General features: G+C 38.4%; 1 protein-coding gene across 8 annotated transcripts in view; it reads right to left on the minus strand.

Moving 5' to 3' along the window:
- The window catches only part of PHACTR1 (phosphatase and actin regulator 1), a 295,507-nt gene that overhangs the window by 67,902 nt on the left and 203,605 nt on the right, over nucleotides 1-24,000 (minus strand). For all 8 annotated transcript variants that reach the window (XM_058032829.1, XM_058032812.1, XM_058032803.1 and 5 more), the window contains one exon: nucleotides 3,017-3,097. In XM_058032829.1, the coding sequence (XP_057888812.1) occupies nucleotides 3,017-3,097 (81 nt within the window). The remainder of the gene's footprint in view (nucleotides 1-3,016; nucleotides 3,098-24,000) is intronic.

Genomic DNA, 24,000 nt, shown 5'->3' on the forward strand with positions numbered 1-24,000 from the left:
ACCTTAGAACAGTAGCTGAGATCCTGCACAACTTCAGCACCTAAGCAGACGCCTGATTTTGCGGGATGCCATGGAGTTTGAGACAGGCTGCTTCTGGAGGAGTTCAAAACTTCAATTTTGAATACCAGAATATAAAAGACGAAGACTGCCCATGTTTCCTTGGAAAACCATTGCAACATTGCCTTTGGCATAAGTAATTGGTGCACATTCATATTCAGAAATTTCTCACTACAGGCAATCTCATCTACATTCAGAAAGAAGAAGAGCTATCAAAATACTACAAGTAGGTTTAGTTCTTTGACCAGCAGCATGAAACAGTGGGCAATTCTAATGACAGATGTTTTTGGGACAGTTACACCTCCATGTGGAAATCAAGGTCTGCTCCTATGTGTAGGAGTGATGGCAAAAATATGAGTTCCTCTAAATGTTGAGGTATGTTCTATGATGCAGGTGGAAGATGTGTTTTTAACCTCTCAGGACCATCTGCTCACAAATTATAAGAACAGCAGGAGCTTAATCAGATACTTCTTCAACTTACTATTTTCCGAAAGTACAGAGTATTTGAAAAAAATTATAGCCTTTGCCTACATTTTCAGAATACTCAAGTCACAGACCCCTGGAAATGGAAGATAACAGAAACTGATTCTGTCGTGAGTTTGGCCCTTAGTAAGGAAGCGCTCTCTGCAGTTCAGTCAGGAGCAGCTTCAAGTGACTAATTTAAATGTGGGGGTCACTGAAATAATAACAGTATTTCTTGTTTTCCAAATGCAGCAGCTGGACTGCAGTGACTCTCCTATGTGTGACTACTGTGACTTACTGCACTCTGATAATTTTCACCTGCTGGGTGACACGAAGTCCTCTGAAAAGTCAGCAAATCCTGAAGCAAACAGGTCAGACTGTCACCTTAAACAGCAGGAAAACCAAACAGCTAATTATGCTTTTCTTCAAGGTAGAAGATTTGATAAAAACAAAACAAAACACAAGGCAAAAATTCTTGTTCTTGGGTCAATCTGCCTGCACTATTTCCTTTTATCGGTATGGGTTTTTAAAGAAAGAAAAAGCCAAAGTTACTCACAGGCCTGCTTTGCCCACCTCTTAGGAAAGGGAGATAAAGAGATTTACACCTTTTGTCTGTGCAAGATGCCTCTTGGCATGGAAGGTGCTACCACAATCAAATAAAGCGTTCTACCAGGAAATGCTAAAGGTCTGTTGTTTTCTCGAAGAATCAGAGGTTACCTAACAGGAATTACAAAGAAAATGTAACTTCCACTTAAGGTTGTCAATGAAAAAAATCCTTCATTAGAATTACTCTCAGATTATTACACCACTGAAGGAAATAATGCTTTTGCTCTACACATCTTGCCTTGTTCACATCCTTGTATCATCATAGCTGTTTGAGTACTGCTGCTATTCTTGTGTATTACCACCTTCTTCTCTGCCCTACCTCTTTCTATTCATATCAGCTTTGTAAAGGTGAAAAATCGCTATAAAGAGGAAATAATTTCTTTCTTTCAAATGCCTACAGACAACTTACAATTTGCTTCACAAGATGACACAGAAGTTTTCAAACAACATCATTTGATCAAGAAGAAAAAAAACCTGTAATGCTTTGGTAGCAATAGAAGAGGAATCTTCTCAAGTTTCAGCGTGGAAGGCAAGTCACAGAAGACTTAACAGAAAAGATTTTTCCTGGGGAAGCCTTTAGGATTATGTAGGGCTGTTTCAGAGGGTGGCTGAACATGTGGGATGTGAGGCAGGGATGAAGGAGGTCACACCTGGGACAGAGGTGTGACTGAAGGCTGCCTTCTGAGCTGGCTGAAGCACTGATCCCTTGGTGTGACAGCCTGGACCCCGCCTCACTGGCTGCGGTCTGATCTGAGTCACACTACAAAACGGGGACAGCACAAAGCAGTGAGAAGGGCAAGCCTATTGACAGGACTTGTTTTTACTCTCAAGTTGCATCTAGGATGGTTTATAAGCCAGCAGGTCATAGTGAGAGCACACTACTACACATAACTAATAGAAACTGTAAAACTTAATGAGAAGCACATTTTTGCTGCAGTTTGTTTTTAACTTAAAAAAATTAGCAGCCTGAGTCAGTAATTTTTTAAATTCCTAATAAGCTCGAGTCAAAAGCAGGTAACAGATTTAAATGGTCCTGAATTTTTGAAATAGGCCATACTTCTAATATTTGTGGAAACTTCTAATTTCTGTTGATTTCTATGAGATTTTGTACTGCTATTTCTACTGCTATGTCAAAAACCTTTAGACTTTTTTTTTTTTAAGAATTAATGAGGCTTTAAAGCATATGCATAAGTTCTATTGTGATTAAGAAGTAACTTTATTATGTTTTTATATAATTTGTTGAATTAATTACCTTAGTAATTGACAAGGGAAGCAGCAAAACAAATAGAAGACGCACTCAAATACTGACATGTATGTAACAGATGTCAACTATGTATTGTGTTACCAGTGTAAAACAATGATTTTTGTAAAACAATGGCATTTTGCATAAACAAGACACTAAAAACTCAACAAATTAATTATCCTGAACAAGGAATTATTATCTCTTCTGAGCTGTTTCAAGGGAAAGTATATTGTTCTGTGCTCATCAGGATCCAAAACCTTTAAATGTTTCCCTTTTCCACAACAGTTAATTCCAAAGTGACTCAACCAGACAATGGCAACACACAGAGACATGAACCCACTACATTTCTCCACAGCCTGGATGCTTTGCTCTTTGCAGTCAGTGACTACTGCCTATTGCTGTGATTTTTATTTCTATTGCTTTACATTTCCGATTACTTTTAATTTTTATTTGCTAACTAACTACCACAGGTATTCAACAGAGAGGGCCAGACCACAGCAGTCAAGAGAAGTGTTCAGAGATCTTATTTTGCACAGTCTTGCAATTCAGAACTCTCTGTTCCTGGTTTCTAGTGTTACAATTATGCAATGTCTGGCCATAAAGCTATATGGGATGCCAATTTACTGTTGTGAAAAGAAAAACACTTACCTTTATCAAAAATTTCTTTCAGCACTCCTCGTTTTATAAGCTCCTCTCTGCTTTGCCTCATTGACATTTTTCTTTCCAAAGCTGTAACAAAGGATAAGGGTCAATATAAACAGAAAAGAAGGGAAATTATTGTTTTAAAAGGCTCTATGCCTTTTAAAGGCATTTAAAAATGCTCTTTCTCCTCTTCAAGTCAGTGCAGTTTAGCATCTCGAAATAAAGGCTACTGGTAGTCCAGAGAATCTGTCTGCTACTGCAGTGTGGCTGTTACTGACAGAAATGGTGGTAAACTGATTTGAGGGCATGTCTGCACAGCCATTGCTTGGTTTTGACACATAAGCCAAACATTTCTGATTTCTGTGGAGAATTAGGGACAGCAAAGGGAGAAAAGGGAGATTATTGCAGGAGCTGAAGAGGGAAAGGTAAGAAAGAAGGCAACACAAAGGCTCAAACCAAGGAAAGATGTGGCCACAGAACATGGACTGTGTCCAAGCTGTGAAAGCCAAGGCTTCTTTGCCACTTGTTCCAGTGAGGGCACGTTATGGTGTTTGGGACAGTGCAAAAAAAGAGCTGATTAATAGAGCCTTCTCTTCCCTGGAGGAGTGTCTTCCCCTAAAGAGATGTAAAGCAGGGAAACTCCAAGAGAGCCACTGCAATTTATGCCAGATTTGAACAGCTCAAGTTGTGTATTGGCTGCTTGAAGCCGTGGTCACTGAGGCAGCAAAATGACAGATAGAAAATACATGTTTCTTTAGTGCAGTAGTAATTAAAACAACGTCCAATTAACCAAAACACCACAAAGGACACACACACAGGCAAAGAGCTGAAAGCCAGAAGCTGGGGGCTCAAGAAGTGATGTGAAGGAGTGGCTGTGACTGAACCTGCTCTGTGAGAAACAAGCCTGTGCCTGCCAAAAAAGAGGCACAGTCAAGGGCAAATGGCTTCTGCCATATGCTCCTCTAGCAGACCCAGCACTGATGCACACACACACACAAATGAACTGGGACTTAGCATCCTCAGCCTGCCCAAGGCAGATTTAAAGCAAAAGAGGCCTGGAAACCCCCTGTTCTCCCCTGAAAACAGGAAGGTGCAACCTTTCTTGGTACTGCCATGTGTTGATTGTTCCCACAGGGACCCATATATCTAGTGAATTAGCTGTGCTTATACTGGCACACTGTGCTTATTGCAACTTATTTGCTGCCAGATACTTAGGGCTAATATGAACAAGGCCAGCTCTGCTTCACTTTTTTCCACAGGATAAATGTTTTTCCCTGTTTTTAAAATCAGTTTTGAGCATGTATTCTTCAGGACAAAGATGACCAATATGTACAGTCATACTACATAGTTTAAAACCCTGGACTCCCCAGGTAGAGACACACTCTCTGAACTTCAGCATGGATGAGAATTAAAGGCAGGTCCCTTTGCTGAAGCACCAGACCCCATACCCATTAACCAGCCACATGGTGCAGTTTCATTTTGGAGGTTGTTAAACTAACAACAACATTTGAAGAAGTGCTTTAGGCACCTCAGCTGACTTGCAATGAAACACTGTTCTAAGTTTTTAATATGCTTTTGAAAAGAAAGGCTCGACTACAAAACTCTGGAGTCACACTGCAGACTGCTCTCCAAGCTGCCTTTTCCCTGTGCTGAAAGGGTCTTGTTCTGGTGCAGCATTTAAAGCTTTTTTCTCTTCCTCCTTAAGAATAGCTGCTCTCAGACCTTCCAAGAAGAGCCAGAACAAGCTGCAACTAATTCCTGAGCCTTTTCCCACCAAAGAAATTGTTAAAACTGACTGAGTTTAAAGAGCAATTTGGTGGCACCCAGCACCTTTTCCAATAGGTCTCAAAAAGTGTAATTTTCTGTTAGAATAAGCAGCACACTGAACTTGCTCGTCAGTGGGAAACCAAGCTGGGTGAATCAGCAGCAAAGCAGCAGTTTCTGCATACAGACAGCAGCACTGCACACAGAACAAAGACACAGGCAAATTCCATTTCTGTACTCTATCTGACCACAGATAGCTAAGTAACAGATCCCCATTTTGCACACAAATTCACTGGCATCCACCTGGGTGCCCTGTCTCACCCTCCTGCCCAGACAAGAGCTGGTTATGCAAGGTAGCAGCGTGTGACTTCATGGCTAGGAGGTCCCACCTCATTATCACAGTACTGGTAAGAAACACAGTCATTTTGCATTCAAAGATAGAATATATATATTTTGAAGACTGTACATATATAAATTTCTCGGATATTCCCTATTGTGTTCTGCTTGTTTTCAAGAATGAAAAAACCTACAACCCTTGAGCTGAAGCTCAGACAAAATCAATTTTTTCAGTTTCTAAATCCTTTCTAAGTAGGTACAGGACTTATAGTATTAACTATTTTCCTACTAAGCCAGTTTAATTAATAAGATATTTAGAGGAAGGGCATGCTGGGCTAAGAGCAGCACTGAATGATAGCAGATGTTATATTAAAACTGTGGAACATGCTGCCTTTCTTCAATTCAAATCTTCCTCCCAAACAAGTGTTGTACATTTAAGTGCATAACCTGCTAAGCTATTGCTGATCAGATGGAAAAAAAATGAAAACATTTAGACACAGAACTCATTAGAGTCTAACACTCTGAACAATGAAATACTTTACTTGGTCTGGATTTCTCTGACTAAGATTGCCAGTTCTTTTATGAAGGATTTTAATTTCAAGCAGAAAGCTGGTACAAAATAAATTCATTCACTCTCCACTGAGAAGGAATCCATTCACAGCAGAGGATAAATGTAAACCTTTAAATTAATCCTTGATTCATGAGAACCGTGTAAATTCTGTGATGGGAAAAAATGAATTATAATTAATATTTAAGAAAAGATGTATTACTTCATTAGTGTTTTTCCTTGGTGATTAACCTCATTTTTTTTCATTTGTACAACCTTCCAGGAGATTAGAAATAAGCATTAAACCCTCTTTATGGGATCTACTTATTCCAGAAACTAGTTACTGCAACAAATTCATCCACTCTACAAGAAACTCTCACTTACTAGTTTAGAGAAATGAGTCTATGTGTACTTAATGGTAGACGCGTACAGATTTTGCCAGTGTGCTCTGCAGTATGCTGTTTCTTTCATGCTTTGATGAAGAAACAGTGGGAAATGTTTTTATTTAATGTTTCTGAGCTGCTATTTTTGAACTCGTCCCTCAGGAGCAGCCCCCCTCTGCTGTTCAAGCAGAGTTTTTCTCTGTGGCAGACCCATTAAGATCAGTAAAGCCTTGACAGGGTCAGGAGAAGTTCCTGCCCCTCCACTCTGAAAATCAAACACAGTTTTGTCTTTATCCCTTTAACAGGCTGCTGTGCTCCGTGATGGCAGTGCTTGTGGGCTGCTCCTCCAGCTGAGCCGGCCAAGCTCCGCGCTGCCGCTGAGCCCAGCGCTCCTGCTGCTCCATTAACCAGCCAGAGCGGCATTTGTGCCGTCAGGACACACAGACTTCCCGTCCTCCTGTCTCCCCTCCGAGGCAAAAACACCTCAGATGAACTATTCCAACCTGCATCTATATGAGACAACAATAAATTAATGATAAATATTATTATACAAGATAATGATAAAGTGTCCTCCTTTGCAGCAATTGTCATGTTGCTGCTACACCAAAGGGTGGACTAAATAAACAAGGCCTGCCCTTTTCGTCTGACAACTGAAACAAAATCCCAGTCTGTGCTGGCCAATTGGATCTTAACCTTGCTTTTTTCTGAGGTTGTCCTTGGCTTTTGTTTTAAAAAGCACTGGGGGATGCTTTGCATGAATTCTTCCTTTCAAAGGCCACTGTAATTTTCATGATGATTTTAGAAAGCAAAGGTTGTTACAGGATGAAGCTGAGAGCAGAAGCTTTCAATTATACTTGCTTTCAATAGAAATCTGCTTTGCTAATAATTCAGATCTGAATAATTAGAAACAAGTAAACCAATTGCTTTTCACAATGTTTAGATAAACAACCATCACTGTTTTCTTTAGATTTATAAGGAAGAAGAGATTTTCAAATGTGATGGATTATGTATTTAAAAATGTTACACATCATCTTGAAATTTTCACAACTAGGTAGACTTTCTTGGCAATCAAATGAAGTAGGATTCAGCTGATACAAATTTTTATAGTGTGGGCTTCTGCCTCTGCATTGGTCTCCTCATATATTATGATCAAGTCTTGGGCATCATTAACCTCAGAATAATGTAAGAATCTTAACAAGATTGAGTTGCACCTTGGAAGTGCCTGTTAGGCTGCACTGACTGCAAAGGAATCTAAGGGTGAATGACTGAGATAAAGATGCATAAAAATAGGGCTGAATATACCCCTGAAATTAAAATTGACTGAAGAGAGTAGTTTTAAGAAAAGAAACACTGCTATAGGTGCAAGTCTTAGACATCACTGAGGAAAATGTAGATGTATCAGCTCACTGAGAGCTCCATTAATTTTGGGGTTGTTTTAATAGCTATGGCATGACACTCAGCACTGTTGCACTGAGCTTGGGGTATGACCAATACCAAAACATAGCTTGGTTAAAAAATACCTGTATTGCTCTGCTCATTGCTAAATATGAATTTTCCTTGGCTTCAGACATGAATAGGTATCTTAAAGCCTGAGGAAATTAAAACTATTCCAACAGGCTTCTGAATCTTTGAGATTTAAAGTTCCTTACAAAAGTTTTGAGCATCTCTAATATCAGCCTAGGTTTTCCTGCAACAGTACCAACTACAAAACCTAATTCAGACAGATTACTTCCTAGAAAAATTTGGGGGCCTCTTTTTGTCTGTGTGCTTGCCCATGACATTCCTTGTTGTGACTGTACCCTAGCACTCCCATTCTATGAAATAAGAACATTTGAAGGAAAAAAATAGGCTGGTATAAAAGGTTAAGTTTGATTTTGAAAAGTGTATAGAAGTACCTCTCCAAATCAGCTGACCAAACAAACTCCCTTCAGCATGTGAATCACTTGGAAAACTTCTGTGGCATGTGCTACGAGACAAACTAATAACACAGAAAAACCCCACAGCACTGATGCCACACTAAAGAGTAACTCAAAACATTCTTCAAGCAAACTCAGCTCATCATTACCGGATGGAAAAGTGAGGTACAGACAAGCTGCAGTAACTTGGCACACCACCTGCTACATCAGTAGCAAAGCATTAACAGCACCTGCTCTGTGACCATGGGCCAACACTCTAGGCTAGGAAATGACCCTTCTAGACTTAAAATTTGCTACGGTCATCAAGGCAAGTAAAATAACAGGAAAAAGAGGAAAAATAAAATTAACATCCCACCCCCAACTGTTTTTATTTTATTTTATTTCCAGTCTTGCAAGTACAACTGGACTTATTTTAGATTGTGACTATGTAAAAGCATAGAGAAGATGATGTCAAGGCATCTTGCTTCCACTCCAATACAGACCAGCTCAAGACAATGGTCCATTTCCAGTTAGAAGCACTAGACTGGGAACATGATAAATCTTCATTTGTGACAGGTAATCCTTTGAAATGACACAGTAAAAATATACACATTCCTTTGAGAGTGCAGGATCAAATCTAAAATTCCTGGTTACACACTGGAAGACTTTATGAGGTGAAACAGTTGGCACACCTGGTAACTACAGATAAAAATTCAATCTTCTTTTCCTTACTGATTGAGACAGAAAGTGAAACTGGGGAAGAAATGAAAGCAGCCTTAAGAAAACCCTAGACTTGTACTGACCATTACTACAAGTGAACTGCCAGAGGACAGACATGGGAGGAAAGTGGATGCAAAGTCAAATCTGTGAATACAGAACTGCAGAAGCTAATCAAAATACTACAAACCACACTGAGACCACAATACAGGAACATAACTCAGAAAAAGAGCATGCAACCAGAAATTCAGCAAACACAGGGAAAGGCAGAGAAATTATATCTGAACAACTCTACCACAACAGTTCTTTATTCTTTCTGAACCAAAGAAATCAGAAACCTAATCCAAGAACAGATGGACTATATTTTTTTCATACAGAAGGACTTAAAAAATCAATCAAAGAAGGTGTCTTCCTAGGGAAAGAACTACACTTCAAGTTAGATCCAAAGAAACCCAACATAATGGATTTCACAGGCCAAGCTGAGCAAGCCTGGCAGAAGATGAATGCATGAAAGCAGGAGATAAAACAAGAAATCTTGACAAACATAACAAAAGCTGTGTGTTCGGGGAAAAAAAAAACATCCCTAAGAAAGCAGGTTTGAAAAGAAAACAAGATTGTAGGCACCTTAAGAAAAATGTTACCACCCTCAGCTGCCTAGCTAATAAAGAGCAAAACAGAACTCCACTGTGTCAGCAAACTGTGATAATCTATCAAAAGGATTTTTGAAAGACTTGCATTTTTATACCTTTTGTACATAATTGCTTTTCTAGTCACACTTGAGAAGTTAGGGAGAAATTCAGAAAGTAGATCAGAATATTGAAAAAATGAAGAAAATACATGTCTTCTGTTCTTCCCTCTGAATTGCTGTACAGTGTTTTCATGAGTTCCTAGGCAGTACTAGGTCAAGAACTTGAAAGCTGGGCCAGCAACAGGTATTGCTTTTCACAGCTTAATGAAAAAGTAGATTCTGCATCTTAATTAAAGAAATTTGCAACAAGGTAACATAGCATATCTTAATGTACACTTGCTCTGCAAAGACAGTGTGAGTGCAGAGTGGAAAGCCATAACCTGGCACTCAGAGACTTCTTAATTTAGGCATCAAAAACAGCAGTGAGGGGGTGGTACTGGCTGATTAGAAGGCTTTTGTCCAAGCAAGAAACCTGGCAGACTAGAACAGCCCCTGCTTATGTCCATGCTGCTACCAGCACCCTATGTAGCTATAGCTGCGCTAAAGCTTAATTGACCATAGTGATCACCACCACAGTTCTTACTGGAATGAGGTTATCTTCTAAGCACCAGCAAAAGGTAGGAGATCCATTTACATTTTCACAAATGGTGGTTTCCCCTACAGACTTCCGTGTAACAACATGCAGAGGTTGTAGTATCAAAGGAAAACAAAGAATATGGGTTCTACATGTCAAACTTTTGCAACTGGACAAGATGAGTGATGCCATCTGAAAAAGATACATGGCAGCATCAGAAGCAGCTGTATATCCCAAGGAATGGCTGGTTTTTACAAGTGACTCAACCTGGTTTAGGTACCTTGCAGTCTCAGATTTCTGTATGTACAACAGACAAAAACTATGCTAAAAGCAAGTGGGTGAAGAGCTGGGTGAGATATCTGCAAAGTGCTTCCTTTGCCCTGAGAAGGTGGTTCTCAGAATGATGAGACAGCAGAAGGGATCTGCAGTGCCAACAGTAGAAATATCTATTTGCAATATTGCAATATTCTGCAGCATAGCATAAGTTCAAGGGACCTTCCTCAAAGCAAAAACCACAGTGGACATTGCTTCAATAAGATAACAACTCCTGTGACTCTCTGGAGAGTTCTCTCCATGACAGAGTTTTCACATGGCATGTAACTACCCGGGCAAGCTGCTGCTTTTGGGTTTGCTCCTCATCAGACAACACTTCCAGATGGCAAAATACAGAGCACAGCCTACATAAAGAAGTCTAGAAGATGTCAGGAAACTGGATTTTCCAGAGTAACTTTTAAAGGTGAAGGAGTCAGCTTTTCTGGGATGGAAATATGGGGAAAAATTTAGAGATAAAACCAAAACTATGGAAGACTGATGATAAGAAGGCAGAAAGAATGCTTGGACAGACCACTTGGAGATGACAACCAAGCTACTGGCCAGTATTTGATCCCCTCATTTGCCAGCTGGGAGGATCACCTTGCTGAAAAAAGAGAGAACTGTAGTCAGTAAGACAAGCAGCACAACTCTCTATAGCAACAGCCAACTGCTGTGTAGTTTTACAGCTTGAGTTCACCTTACAGCTGTAACTTTACAAACATATATTGCCTGGTACCCACTGCCAGACAGATGTGTAAATCCAGTGTTTTACTCCCTAACAGCATCCTACTTTGGCTACAATGAAAAAGCCTGCTCTGCTGGATGCTCCTATTTCACCAGAAAGGGATTTGAGATAATTTAAAATATATTCACACATGACTCAAACACTGTTGAAATAAATTACAGTTTTCCACTTAGACTGGAATAATTAGTACACTGTAGCCTCCCAAACTGACATGCAAAATAGATGGGGACTTGTTTATCTGTGTCCACATGTACCCCTACTAAAAATAAATACAAAGCACAGCTTGTGACTAAGAAATACCTACTTAAATCTGAAGTTGGCTTAGCACCGTTTTGAGAGAAATGTTATGAATATTTCAGATACTTCTCAGAAACCATCACTACTGTTCTACACCCAGAAAATCTTGACTAAGCACACACAAATTAAAAATGCATTTGTTATTGAAATGAACCAGCATCAACCCTTCAACACAGACCTCTGTTAGGAGCCAAACAGGAAATCATTCATTTAATGCTTGATTATAGGAATGACTGAATCACAAAGCAACAAACACTTCCTCCAAAATAAGAAGATTCTTGAATTGCAGCTGTCACACCATCCAGCAATTATATTTGGATGATATTTCCAGCTTGTGCAATGGTGCTAGCTGGCTGGTACATAATGCTGAAAAAACCCCAAAGTGTCTTTAACAACAGCGTCTTATCTCCCAAAATAGTGCAGTCTGCTTTCTGGCTTGGTAGCTGATAGCAGTTCAAGCTACAGTAAAGGCCCACCATGCAATTTCAGAATGTTTTACACATTCAGAGTCTTGCTTTGACTCTTTTTTTGCTTCTTTGGGGTGAAAGGATAACATTCCCACATGGAGAGAAACTTTCCATTATACCTGGCAGTCCTCTGGAATCAACAGACTGAAAAGCGACCAGACTGTGACTTCAGTTACAGTAACATGAATGCAGAACAGATTCATGAGAATTTGGCATGCACCACCCTGCTTTTAATACTAATTATTCCATTATTTTAATAATGATATTTTTTAAAAGGCCACCAATGATGAAATTGCTTTATGCTCCTCTCCAGAAAATGTTGAAGTTATCTGAGAAAATAATGTATTTTTTCCTCTTATTTTACCTTAATGCTTTTTGTGTGTGTGTGCAAAAACATAGTTCTGATGCTTGTCTGGGATGGGGAGACAGAGATGAAGATATGAAATATGTTTATGTTTAGATGGTAACAGTTTTTAACTGAAGTACTGATATGAGAAGCAAATTTCAAAAATAACAGGCAAGAAGGACAGTGAAGTGAAGTGAAGGAGATATTATTAATACTCTGGACATTTCTTACAGTGTAATCACGTTATAAATGTAGATAATATTGTCAGTGTCATATCTTAGTACATCTGTGAAAGTGTCCCTGCTTTCAATAACCTAATACAGTTTTTCTGTTCATTGTGTAGAAAACCAAACAGAAAATTGGTAGAAATATAGGTGATCTAAGGTTAAAAGCAATGGTACTGAAGAATAAAGGCCATGGTAAACAAGCCAAATATTTTTCACATCAGTGCTAATCCTGAAGAGCTTCAGCAGAAAAGTGCAACTCTTCTTTACAAGGAGCTGTGGAAGTCTTTCTAAGTGAAGTGTCACTTGGAGAACTTTTGAAAGAAATCAATAAAATCAGAGCAGCAAACTGCCAAGACCAGACAGTTTTCTTCCTTGAGTTCATCAGGAAATCAAATATGAACAGAGTAAGTGTGATATGTAATCTAGATAAGATAGAAAAATGGGAGATGGCAAATAGAAGGTTGCTATTCTCTAGAGTCTGAAAGTAATCTTGGAACTACAGACCAGTAAGCCTTGTTCCCATCCACCAGTCTAGGAACAGTTATATAGAATAAAGCTACACATTGGAGGCTTAGAACAGAAGGGAGATGAGAGAAGAATTCTCCTGGGTTTGAAGTCAATAAATGAAGATGTTTGTTCCAAGTTGACCTCCTCAAAGTTCCAAAACTTCTATGTTAAGGTCATTGGAAGAATTAAAATTGCATTAGATAATTAGATGTGATTATCCTCTAGTGGAATAGCAACATGTAGAAATTAAAAAGGAATGTCCCATACATAAACAGAGGGATGTCTTACAAAAACACAGTTAAGAAATGTTGACTATAGGGAGATGACAAAATTTGTTGACTGCAGTCAAAACTAAGGCTGACTGCAAAGAGCTATAAGAATTCTTATGATACTAAATGATGTGTGACAAAGGCAGCTGATTTGCCTTTGAAAGAAACTTGAATTTTATCTCCTTATCATGCAAGTCAGGGGATTTTTCTTGCATGATTAAATCAGACCTCTTAAGTATTAGGGAGTTCAACATACTGACATCTAAAATTACAAAAATTGATTCAGTTTCATGGCCTGTGTAGTGCTGGTTGCAAAAGCAGCTTACTAGCTAGCATGGCATCCAGGTTTAGAATCCTTTGTCAACACAGGCTTCAGGAATTTTTACTCATTAATTTCAAAGAATACTAAGACTTCTTTTACTTTTTTTCTTTCAGTTCTAGGAAGTACAAGAGCGTGCGCTGTATTTCATGCTGGACAAATCTTAATTATTATGAATTGCTTTCTGGCAATACAGTATGTGAAGGAACAGTGGAATGTGAACCTGAAATGTGAAAATCTGCCCAGTGTTGGGTTGTGACCTGACTGTAAATGTTTTTTTTAACAGAGAATAAAGTCAACTTGTTCTGCAGATTTTGACAAATACTTCACAAAAGAACCACAAAGATAATGCAAATCACTGCTCTCTGGCAATTAAAAGTCTATTCAAAGATGACAGTACCTTGAAATATTTTTCTGAAGATAATCAAAATGCTGTTATGTTGCTATAAATACATTAATTAAAATATTACTGCTGTGGCTTCAAATTTCAGATATAAGTCAGGAAAAAAATCCCCTCAATTTCGTGGATAACTCTACCTAAATATTCTTCTGTTCTAACTTTATCCTGGCTTTTTTTTTTACATCAATAAGATTTGTATGTTTTTTTTTTGTGAACTTTCACTTATTTCTGTTGCATAATAGCAATAGATGTCAGTCTATTTCTACCATCATAATTAGTTGCTGTGGGGATGACTGAAATATCATGAATTATTATAATTGCAAATCAGGAATAAGCAGTAGGAAAAGATGACATTGATAATGTGCAAATATTGCAAGGTTCCTTGAAACTAGTTGACTACAAGGTATTTGAATTTGCCATAATAACGAGGAGGCTTACAGAATAAGGGGGTGGTGTATATTTCAGACAAATACACTATGAAGAAACACGACAGTTACATATGATGGCATCTTAAATTTAGCTTAACATTAAAGCAAAATTATCATGCAACCCACACATCTTCTGATTTTGTTGCATATAATTTTGCTGAAGGCCTAAAGAAAAGTCATTTGCGGTATTCACCTTTATTACTATGAGGCAAAACCACCACAGCAGTAATCCATAAAATCAGTAGGTGTTATCCTGAACTAATCTTCTTTGGCAGATAAATGAAGGAGAAACAGGTGTTCAAGTATCTGCACGAAAAGCAGTGAGAATGATTCCTTTGACATCGTTCTTTAAAAGGCAGGAATCATACTCTATCTTCCACTGGAGACTAATGAACCGCTCGGAGGGAGAAAGGACTAAGTAGACAAAAATAAAATTCCTGATGTATTTTTTTATAGCAGAAGTCCTTTACATTGTGTTGCCTTTTGTTGCAGGGCTGTCTGGCAGCCCAATCTCACCTCAGAGCTGCATTAAGTGACTGCAAAGTGCAATGATGCTGCCTTCATACAGACACTGTGTGCACTCCCAAAATGACAGCATTATTAAATCTTCGCCTTTTCTGCCTCAGTAGCATGAAGCAATTGTCCTGAATTGAAGAAAAAAAATCCCAAAATGATGCTTTTATGAAGAAACAAACTTTTAAAAGCTTGACTGAGCTGAATACTGCGTTAAACACTCTCTTATGTGTTTCTGTTCAGAGCTAAGTTGTTGCATTCTGAAATATGAAGGGAAAGTAAGAAGCATTAAAGGAAATTGAGAAGCAGCTCTCTGTAAAACAAGATTTCTTACCCTTTCTGAGCACAGCAAAGCTTCTGATATCAGAACTGTATTCCCAAGATTTCCATGCCATTATTTGGATAGCTTTTTAAACACTAAATTAGTCTCCTGGCGTCTTATGAAGATGACATATATTGATAGTTGAGCTCCAGAATATCAATGCATTTTTTACTGATTGAGCAACCAAACACCAAATGGCTTTGGTATCAACAAACTCAGTTCAAAGACACTGGAATGGATTCTGTGAGGGTGAATGAGCATATTCCATTCTGACCCTCCCTATGCTCAGAGAGGAGTTCTGATCCACCTCTTAACAAGGCAAAATCTGAAACACACTCCACTGCTATCTTATCCATCTACTGCACCTTTTCAAGACACTGTTGTGATGCAATAGTCTGATAATTAGGCTAATTTGACGTGAAACCTCTTGCTTTTAAACTCAGCAGTTAATGAAACAAATTAATATAAAACTGAAAATGCATCTGGTTTGGAAATTTTCTTCTCTGTGTCGGTCAAAGTAAATACTGCACATCTCCCATCGTCTCATAAAGGCTGGGTAGGATGTGCAGTGTCTATTTTTACTTCTACACGGCAAATAAAACCTAACACACAGCTGTACACTGTAGTATTACGCATTTATACAGCTCTGAGGGATTATCTTAAATATTTTGGAGCTCAAATACCCCTTCTTATGTTGTTTGTTAGACCTCAAGGAGGAGTCAGGAAAGTGTGTCTGCTAATCACAGAACTGCAGAATGGTTTGGGTTGGAAGGGATCTGAAGATCATCTAGTTCCAGCTCCCTTGCCATGGGCAGGGACACCTTCCACTACATCAGGTTACTCAGAGCCCCAGGTACCACTGAAGGAAAATATTCAGTCAGCATTATATATGGAGTGGGATTGGACATAATTAGAGCAGTTTTACTGCCTTGGCAAGGGACAGAAGAGAAATAATGATGATTTTATATTTAATGACTCTGCATTTATTTAGTCAATTGATAGATAGGGATATGCCAGCTGGCTTCCCCCATCTCAACATATACAAAGTTCTGACTTTGTTTCAAGAAAAAAAATAAAGGCCTGACTTAGGTAATTAATTACTACAATCACAGAACCAAATCCTGCTCTCATTACCTTTTTAAACCTTAGATGAAATTATTCACTAGAGTTCATGTGCTTACTGCAGATTTAAATTGATGCAGCAGGGTGCCATATTTTTGCATTACTTAATTTACTCTGAACAATAGAGTACGTTGACAGTTTAAAAATAATTTAAAGAACAAGAGGCTCTTCTTTTTTTTTTTTTAATCAATTTCAGTTGCTTATCCTATTTGAATTTTTTTCTTAGTATGTAAAAAGGTTTGAGAAGAGATAGAGGCAATCAATAGCTTCATACTGTTGTTTTCATTCCATCTCAGAAATATCAGCTAAAAAGGTGCTTGTTTACTACTGGTTTTATTAATGATCTTTTAAGAGACTGAAATTATATTTGTTGTGTAATGTAACTGGACTTTGTAAATTTGTTCTCCTCCCCCAAAGAGTCAATCATATATTTTTATGTGGTTGACGCTATAAAAACCAAACTTTTGCACGGACTGGGTAACATTTTTTGCCACTCTTTTCTGGAGAGGACATAAGTTGAACTACTCAGAATAATTGTCTTCCAGAGCAGATAAAAATTGGTAGTTTTTATATACATGAGAAAATGCAAACATAAATACATAATAACCTCTGTCTTCCTTGTAAATGTAAGAAAATGGAAACAGAAGTCCTGTTCCCATTGAAGGTCACTTTTACCAGAGATCAGACACCAGAACTCAAAGGAAAATCTATGATACATTTGATTTCCCACAATTTATAAAGAAGAGGCTTTTTTGTCTTCAAGTGACTTTTAGATTGTGCTCTGCTCTATCCCCTTCTTAGGGCCTGACACATTGCAAGAAGAGCAATCTCAGTAACATAAGCAGTAGGTACAGGCTCTGACAATCAAATCAAACTTAAAAAAAAAAAATCAATTGACCCATTAAAATTGCTTTTGGTATTATCTTTATCAGAAGGACAGTAATGCATCCTGAGCCCATATAAACAGATTACTCAACCACCCCTGAAGTGCAGCCAGTACTGGAGTGGGAAGCAATAATTGTGATGTGCTAGCAAACACAGCACTGCGATTCTTGAGGGAGGGAAAAAAACCATCATCAGTTAAAATTCCAGGGGCAAAGTACAAATGGGGAAGGCTGAAATAATTGCCCCAGGTGGAACTTGATTGAAAGGCCAAGTTAGTGTTCTTATTTTTGAGGAAATTTCAAAGTTATCTTCATAGACTCAAGTAGTTCTTGAAGCCTGGCTTCCTCTAAAACATAAGAGAATGATTTTCCTTAGTTCATAGTTTAACTTAGAGAGTACACTGGATCCTGTAGCTAGTCACTAACACTTTCCAGAGCTCTGACGGTTTCCCTAGAAAGAATGTAAATCCCAAGGGAGAAAGAAACACGAAGAACCTAGCCTTTACTATGCAGTAAGAGCAAAACCTTTTGGAGAAGCACAGACAGTGCATTATAGTATCCCTGTGCTGAAGTAGGAGACCATGCTCCTCCTCTCTATGGCTTGGACCTGAACAAAACCCATCTAGGACTGGGCATGTACACTGGTAGCAGCTGCAAAGGAAGTCTTTACTTTCATGATGTGCAAAGGTAAGTGCACAGAACAGGTACCCAAAGTTGGAAGAAAAAAAGGACCGGCTTAGTTCTACTTTTACGAACTTCCTAAAATAAAAGCTGTATATGAATTTTGATGGAGAAAGGAGATGAGGAAAGCCTGTCTGGTGAAATCTTGATTATTTATCAATTTTCCCTTGATAGAATTCATCAGCTTGCCATGCTTGGAAAACAAATGTCTTGATAATGCAAGAAAGATTTTTGAGCTTTTCCCAAAGTGTGTGTGCAGGAAAATATGATAAGAGTTCAGCTTTCTAGAAACTATGAATAAATAAATATATAAATATGGGAATTTTCCTTCTGGCCAATTTTGCTAATAGACTATTTTTGCTTTGCATACTGCTATAGTCCTTTAAACATATCCTCATATTCACATGGAGCCGTGTACTGCAGCTTTACTCAAAGTGAGTAATGAAGAGCACCAGCATCAGTGGGAGTTCACTGACTGTGCACTTATTTTTGATAGGAGAAACATGAGTCTGCTTATATTGCAGGGTGCAAAATGAATATGAAAGAGCTGCTCATTAACTTAATGACAAAGGTATGGCATAGGGCCAGCCTTTCCTACACCACCAACACTGGCAGACTTTTAACCACACTTCCTAGAGCGATCATAGGTGATCCTAGGTGATGATTTTCACAGTATCACATTGGTTATTATGGCTTTAAAAAAATTAAATTATTTCAACATTTTGCTGAAGAATAGTTCCTCAAGCCAGTTTTTATGAATACAATAAAATAAAATACTTCCTTTAAACTGTAAAATCCTGAAGCTTTGGAACCTGAGAAGAGGATGAGTCTGTCTTAAAGGCTGATTGTATCCAAACAAAATTTTTGAATCCCAGGTGAGCTAGGATCTTTTTACCAGGAAGACCACACCCAAGAGGAATCATTGCTTCTTCTTTCTTTACTGATTTTTTTTTTCAGAAAGGTGCTTCTTTCTCTTTCTTTGATTCTCTTCCTCTCCTTCAGTTCCTGAAAATATGCAGTAACTACATACAGGCTGACTGGAGGAGAGGGGAGGAAATTGCCATATTAAGGCTGATAAAAGTAGTTGCTTATTAGCTTTCTTAAATCTGGGTTTGAGTACTCTTTTTTTTTAATTTTGCCCAGATTCCCCAGTTTTTGTAAAGTTCCATGGGGTTGTTTTGCTGGACTCATAAATTACAGCACAACCCAATTCTCCTACTCTGTGAGGTGCTGCACTGTAATTAATAAATCATTTGAATTTCAACAGCAGCTTCTGTCAAGGAAGATCAAAGAGCCCAAATATTAGAGTAGTGTGTTAACATTCTCTCTCTCGCATACAATTCCTATGGGAAATCTAAGGCAAACTCCACATCTGTGCTTGATCCACAGAGGAAGCTCCCTCACCACTCTTCAGCAGCTAATGCCAGAGGATGGAGAAACCTTCCCTCCTGCTCCACAGGTCTTGTAGGATGGAGCATCATTGCTCTGTGCCCCATAGATTTTGTAGCAATAAGCACCAGGATGACAACACAATAAGTCTGCCCCCCACAAAGGCCTCTGTCCCTTAGAAAGTGGGAATCAACTCGTAATTTTACTACTACTCCCACTTGATAATGTGAGTTGTGACTCCCATAATTTCCTGCGGAGGAAGGAACTATTTGTACTGGTGGAGTGGTTACCATCATTATCTGACCACTGTGTTGGTTGGATCCATAAAGCCAATAACTAAAAAAACAAAGAACCTACATCTCCAACTAAACTAGTTTCATACACACCCCAGAAACTATGGGTTTGCAAGAGTTACTCTTTTGCACTGAAAGCACTGTTTCATTTGAAATTAATTTAACTTGGGTAAGTAAAAATATCAGGCTCACTCTGAAAATATTACAAATGCCATCACCAAATATACAAGTAAACCACAAATCTTGCTGGGAAAACTGAAACACGATATTTTTCACATGAGTACCCATTTAAGGGAGGAAAATAAGCCTTTAGCCTTAATAAGTTCTGTTGCAGCTAGTGGAAAACTATCATCTTCTCTACAGACTTTAACGTTTGTGATGACTTTGCTTTCTCCAGTAGAATTTAAATGAGGAAGAAATGGCTTCAACATAAATAAATAAAAAGTTTAAAATGTCGAAGAAGCTCTTATCATCAAAGAGTTGATTTAAGAAATACCTTAGCAAGTCTCTTTTTAATTAGAAATATTAACCTTTCTGCTTGGAAATAAGCAAGCATATTACAGTGATACCCTCAGATAGGTTTGTGATGAGAAGTTCACTTAAGAGGAGCCCAGTTTAAATGAGACAAGAGATAAGGTATTGTCATAATATGAATTGCTTTCCTTTAAGATTACATTGCCTTCATCTAACATTTTTATTTAAAAAGACCCTGTCACGTATCCCTGTCTGAGTATGAATGCTCAGGGCAAATGCTCCCACAGTGTAATTTACTATTGAATTTAAGGAACTGAATAATGGCAGATTTTATTAGTCCAGCAGAACAACCTTTAGACAGGTTTAGTTAGCTGAACTCTGTTCATCAAGGACATTTTGTAAAGTGGTAGAAGGTCAAACTCCTTAAAGGCAACCTCCTTTCACTGGGAAGAAAGCACTGATTATTCCTGTCTGTAGCACTATTATTGGGGTGGTTAACAGAAATACTCTGAAGCATTATAACCATGTTCAAATGGACCAGCATCCAAGTCCACAAAGATAAAAATAACAAAGCCCAGCTGTCACCTGCTGTCACCTATGATTTTTTTCACTTAGAAACAGCAGATCTTGATAATTATCAGCTACAGCCCCTTGCCTTGCTTTAGTACCTATTAGTAAAAATATCTTTAACTTATTATAAACTTAAACCCATGCTATTTTGAATAAATTTATTATTATTCTTCCTGATAGAATGAAGCCAAACAGTTCACATCAACACAATTGTTGCAATCCCTTTTTCTGTTGAAATAAAAGAATTCAGGAAAACACAATGTTTTGAAATCCAGAGAGAATGTTTCCCAAAATTCTTACCGAAATATCTCTGGGATAAAGGCATTTAAGGGCTCATGAACTTGTTTTCATATTTTAAATAAAAATGGTATCTTTTAGTTAAACACCATAACATTTATCTTCTGGACTGAGGTGTGTATATCTGCACTAAAACTTGGACAACAGGGAAAGAACACTGAAGAGAACAAAAAGAACCTGAAACTTCGTCAGCCACATTGAGCCAAGCTGAAGTTTTAGATTACTTTTATACAAAGATGCTCCTTTTTGCCTTTTCAGTGCTGGCTGGTTGCCTGCTGGAGCTGTGTCCTCTTCTCTAGTCTTTTATGCTTTATGGGCGAGGATGAAAAAACTAATGTGTGTTCATTGCCTGCAGGAGGTCACAGACCTGATTTGGCTCCAGGGCATTGTTGGGGTACAGGCACAGAGAGGGCAGAAGTGACTAAATCTTACATGGTTGTGTTGGTGAGGCAAATAAACCCTAATAATCTGTTCCATGCCCCATATTGGGAATCTGCTGCTAAGAAAGTGGAGTTAAGCTCTATCCCATACTCTTGAGGGTCTCAGAGAAGTAGCTGGAAGATGAACAGTGCTGATTACAACAAAGCTTGGTAAAATACTGTTGTCTCTGCAACTGGATCATAATGGCCTGGTACCTGGAGATGTAAGTTTGAATCTCCAATGCTTGCACTGGGAATTTGCACTCTCTAATCCTGAAAAAGCTAGTAAAATTATTTTTTAGCAACCAAACATCATATTCTGAGTAGAAATGTGTCCCAACATAAAAGACAATGCGCTGGTGATCCACCCATTGGGATGATAGATCATGGATTTGATGATTTACTAGAAATACTACTAGACTTACACTTTTTCAAATGTTTTCCACGGGTTTTGAGGAAAACAGGATTAAATAGGGATGAAAGGGGGTAGCTACTTACAAAGCTGCTTTAGAGGCAATCTGTACTCTTATGAGACTGTACAGACATGTGCGACCCTCCCCTTCCATCTCAGTACACCTTCCTGAAACAATCTGTCTTTAAAATGTGACAAACAGCTAAGCAAGCATTACATAAAAAGATGTTGGCAGGCTGCTTTTCTTTATCCCTGTAAACTTTTGCCACATAATATTAAATACAATTATAAAGCATTCACCAGATTAAATGTTAAAGAGGTCTAACGCTCCATCTCTTACTTCTGGCAATAAAGAGTTTAATCTAATTAAAGCCTTGAGCTGAATGTGTCTGCTGGTTCTAATCCTCAGCAGTTTTATTGTTAGGTTATGCAATCCTAATTAAAGACAATTTTAGACAACAGGAAATTTTAATGAGAGAAAAATATACACAGTGTCCTTATGGGTCTGTTTAAGAATTATTTTTAAGGTTTATTTTTAGCCAATAGATTTCCATATATAAGATACAACTACATTCCCTCAGAGAAATCTCATTTTAATGTTTGCTATTGTAGTGCTGTCACTGTGTGCTTGCAGTTTGAATGCTACTACCTAAAATCAAGACTTACTTCAGTGCTGTCCAGTACATTAAAATAAAGTGATATGACACAGAGCCTGTGCTTCTTGATTCCAGAGTTCAACTTAAAACGTCTTAATTTTCAAAAGGTATTAAATATCTACAGAGTCTTATTCTCTGATAAGCCATCTCACAAAATATAAGTGTTGAAAAACACCGTTTCAGAAAACCTACACAACAACACTCCAGAGAATATATATTTCAGTTTTATTTTTAGGAAGTGAAGAAAAATGTCATGGAATTTCATCCAAAGCTAGCTCTCAACACCCTGCTCTCCCTGTGGGGTGCTGCAGAAACAGTAATTTTGGTAAGAGTGACAGAATTATTGTAACTGTCAGGGAAACACTTTAGTCCCCTACAGATGCCTTAGGGCACTCAGGAAGACCTAGCTCTTTGCCTGCAACAATCTAAGACCACAGCCAGAACAGAACCAGAGGAAATGAAGCAGTAGATGTATAATTTCCCTTCCAGTACGCCAGCTTTTTATTTATAAACTAAACAGGAGTTCAAAAAAAAGTATTGACAAAAGTTGAGCTTGATGTTATTATTCTCTGAATGACAATCACAGTTGGAGATATGGATCTACCAAAAGAGATTCTGGATGGCTGCAGCAGGGAGTAAGGGGGGAATATTTGCCTAGTTTTATTGTCTGTTGTGGTGAGTGCATTATTGCTCAGAAAAGTAGCTGCAGGGGCTGTGTCCAGTGCTTTGAATTCAAAATATAAGCGTTACTGTCCTTAAGGGGGTGAAAGTGCTCCAAGAGGACAAAACTGTCCTCTTGAATTCACTTTGTCCTTCTATGGATGCATGGCAAAAACTGTCTGCTAAGAGCACGCCTGGAGCAGTCAAGTTTGCTGCTCTCTAAACTTAGCTTGTGTGGAGAATATCATATTCCTATTAGCTTACACCTCTGAGTATGGGGGCTCAGCTGTGAGAGACACCAACTCAGGATGTGCCTCCAGGGCACAGGCACAGAGGGATGACCCAGCTGCATGCCCTGGTCCAGGCTGGCACTCCCCTGCTGCTGCTGGTTTCATGCCATTGGCAGCACAGGAGTGCTGAGGGTTGCAGGCATTTTTGTGGACAAAGGAGGAAAGGGAGGGAGACACTGCTTGAGGAATCAAAACCAAGAAAGAGTAAGAACCAAAGGGAAATTCATGGTCCAGTTTGAAATGATGAGGCAATAAGCAGTTAACTCACTCACCGGCACAAGACCCTGTCCAAAATTCTGCTCTAAGCTCACACAAAGGTTCCACAGGAAACCTCTAGCTTTGCACAGACTTTTAATGTAGTTTTTAAAGGACAGCTAGGTTTTATATGAAATGAAGGAAAAGCTTTCTCAGGTTAAATTTGGTAACATGAACATGAATTTTTGTGTCCAAATTTCTAATCCTACAATGTCTGTATTTTACATTAAGGAAGAGCACACATCACTGCCATGCTGTGGATTCCCTGAAGAGCTGATGAATAAAGCAACAGAAATTGGTGAGATGCCTACAGTAAATCATTCGTGTGCCTTCCTGGTTCTCCAATCAGGCAGATAAGAAATCTGAGCTATTACAGTGGAAGAAATAAGCCATTTTAAAATATTCTTTTTTTACCATGTATTTCTACAAGTAACATCCTTGTAGGTGTTCTGTCACAGGCAATGTCAATAATATTAATGTTCTTTTTAGAGAAAGGAAAGCCTCAAGTTATAGTAAACACAACGTAGCTATT

This window comes from Melospiza georgiana, chromosome 1 (assembly GCF_028018845.1).
Source record: "Melospiza georgiana isolate bMelGeo1 chromosome 1, bMelGeo1.pri, whole genome shotgun sequence".
Lineage (NCBI taxonomy): Eukaryota > Metazoa > Chordata > Aves > Passeriformes > Passerellidae > Melospiza > Melospiza georgiana.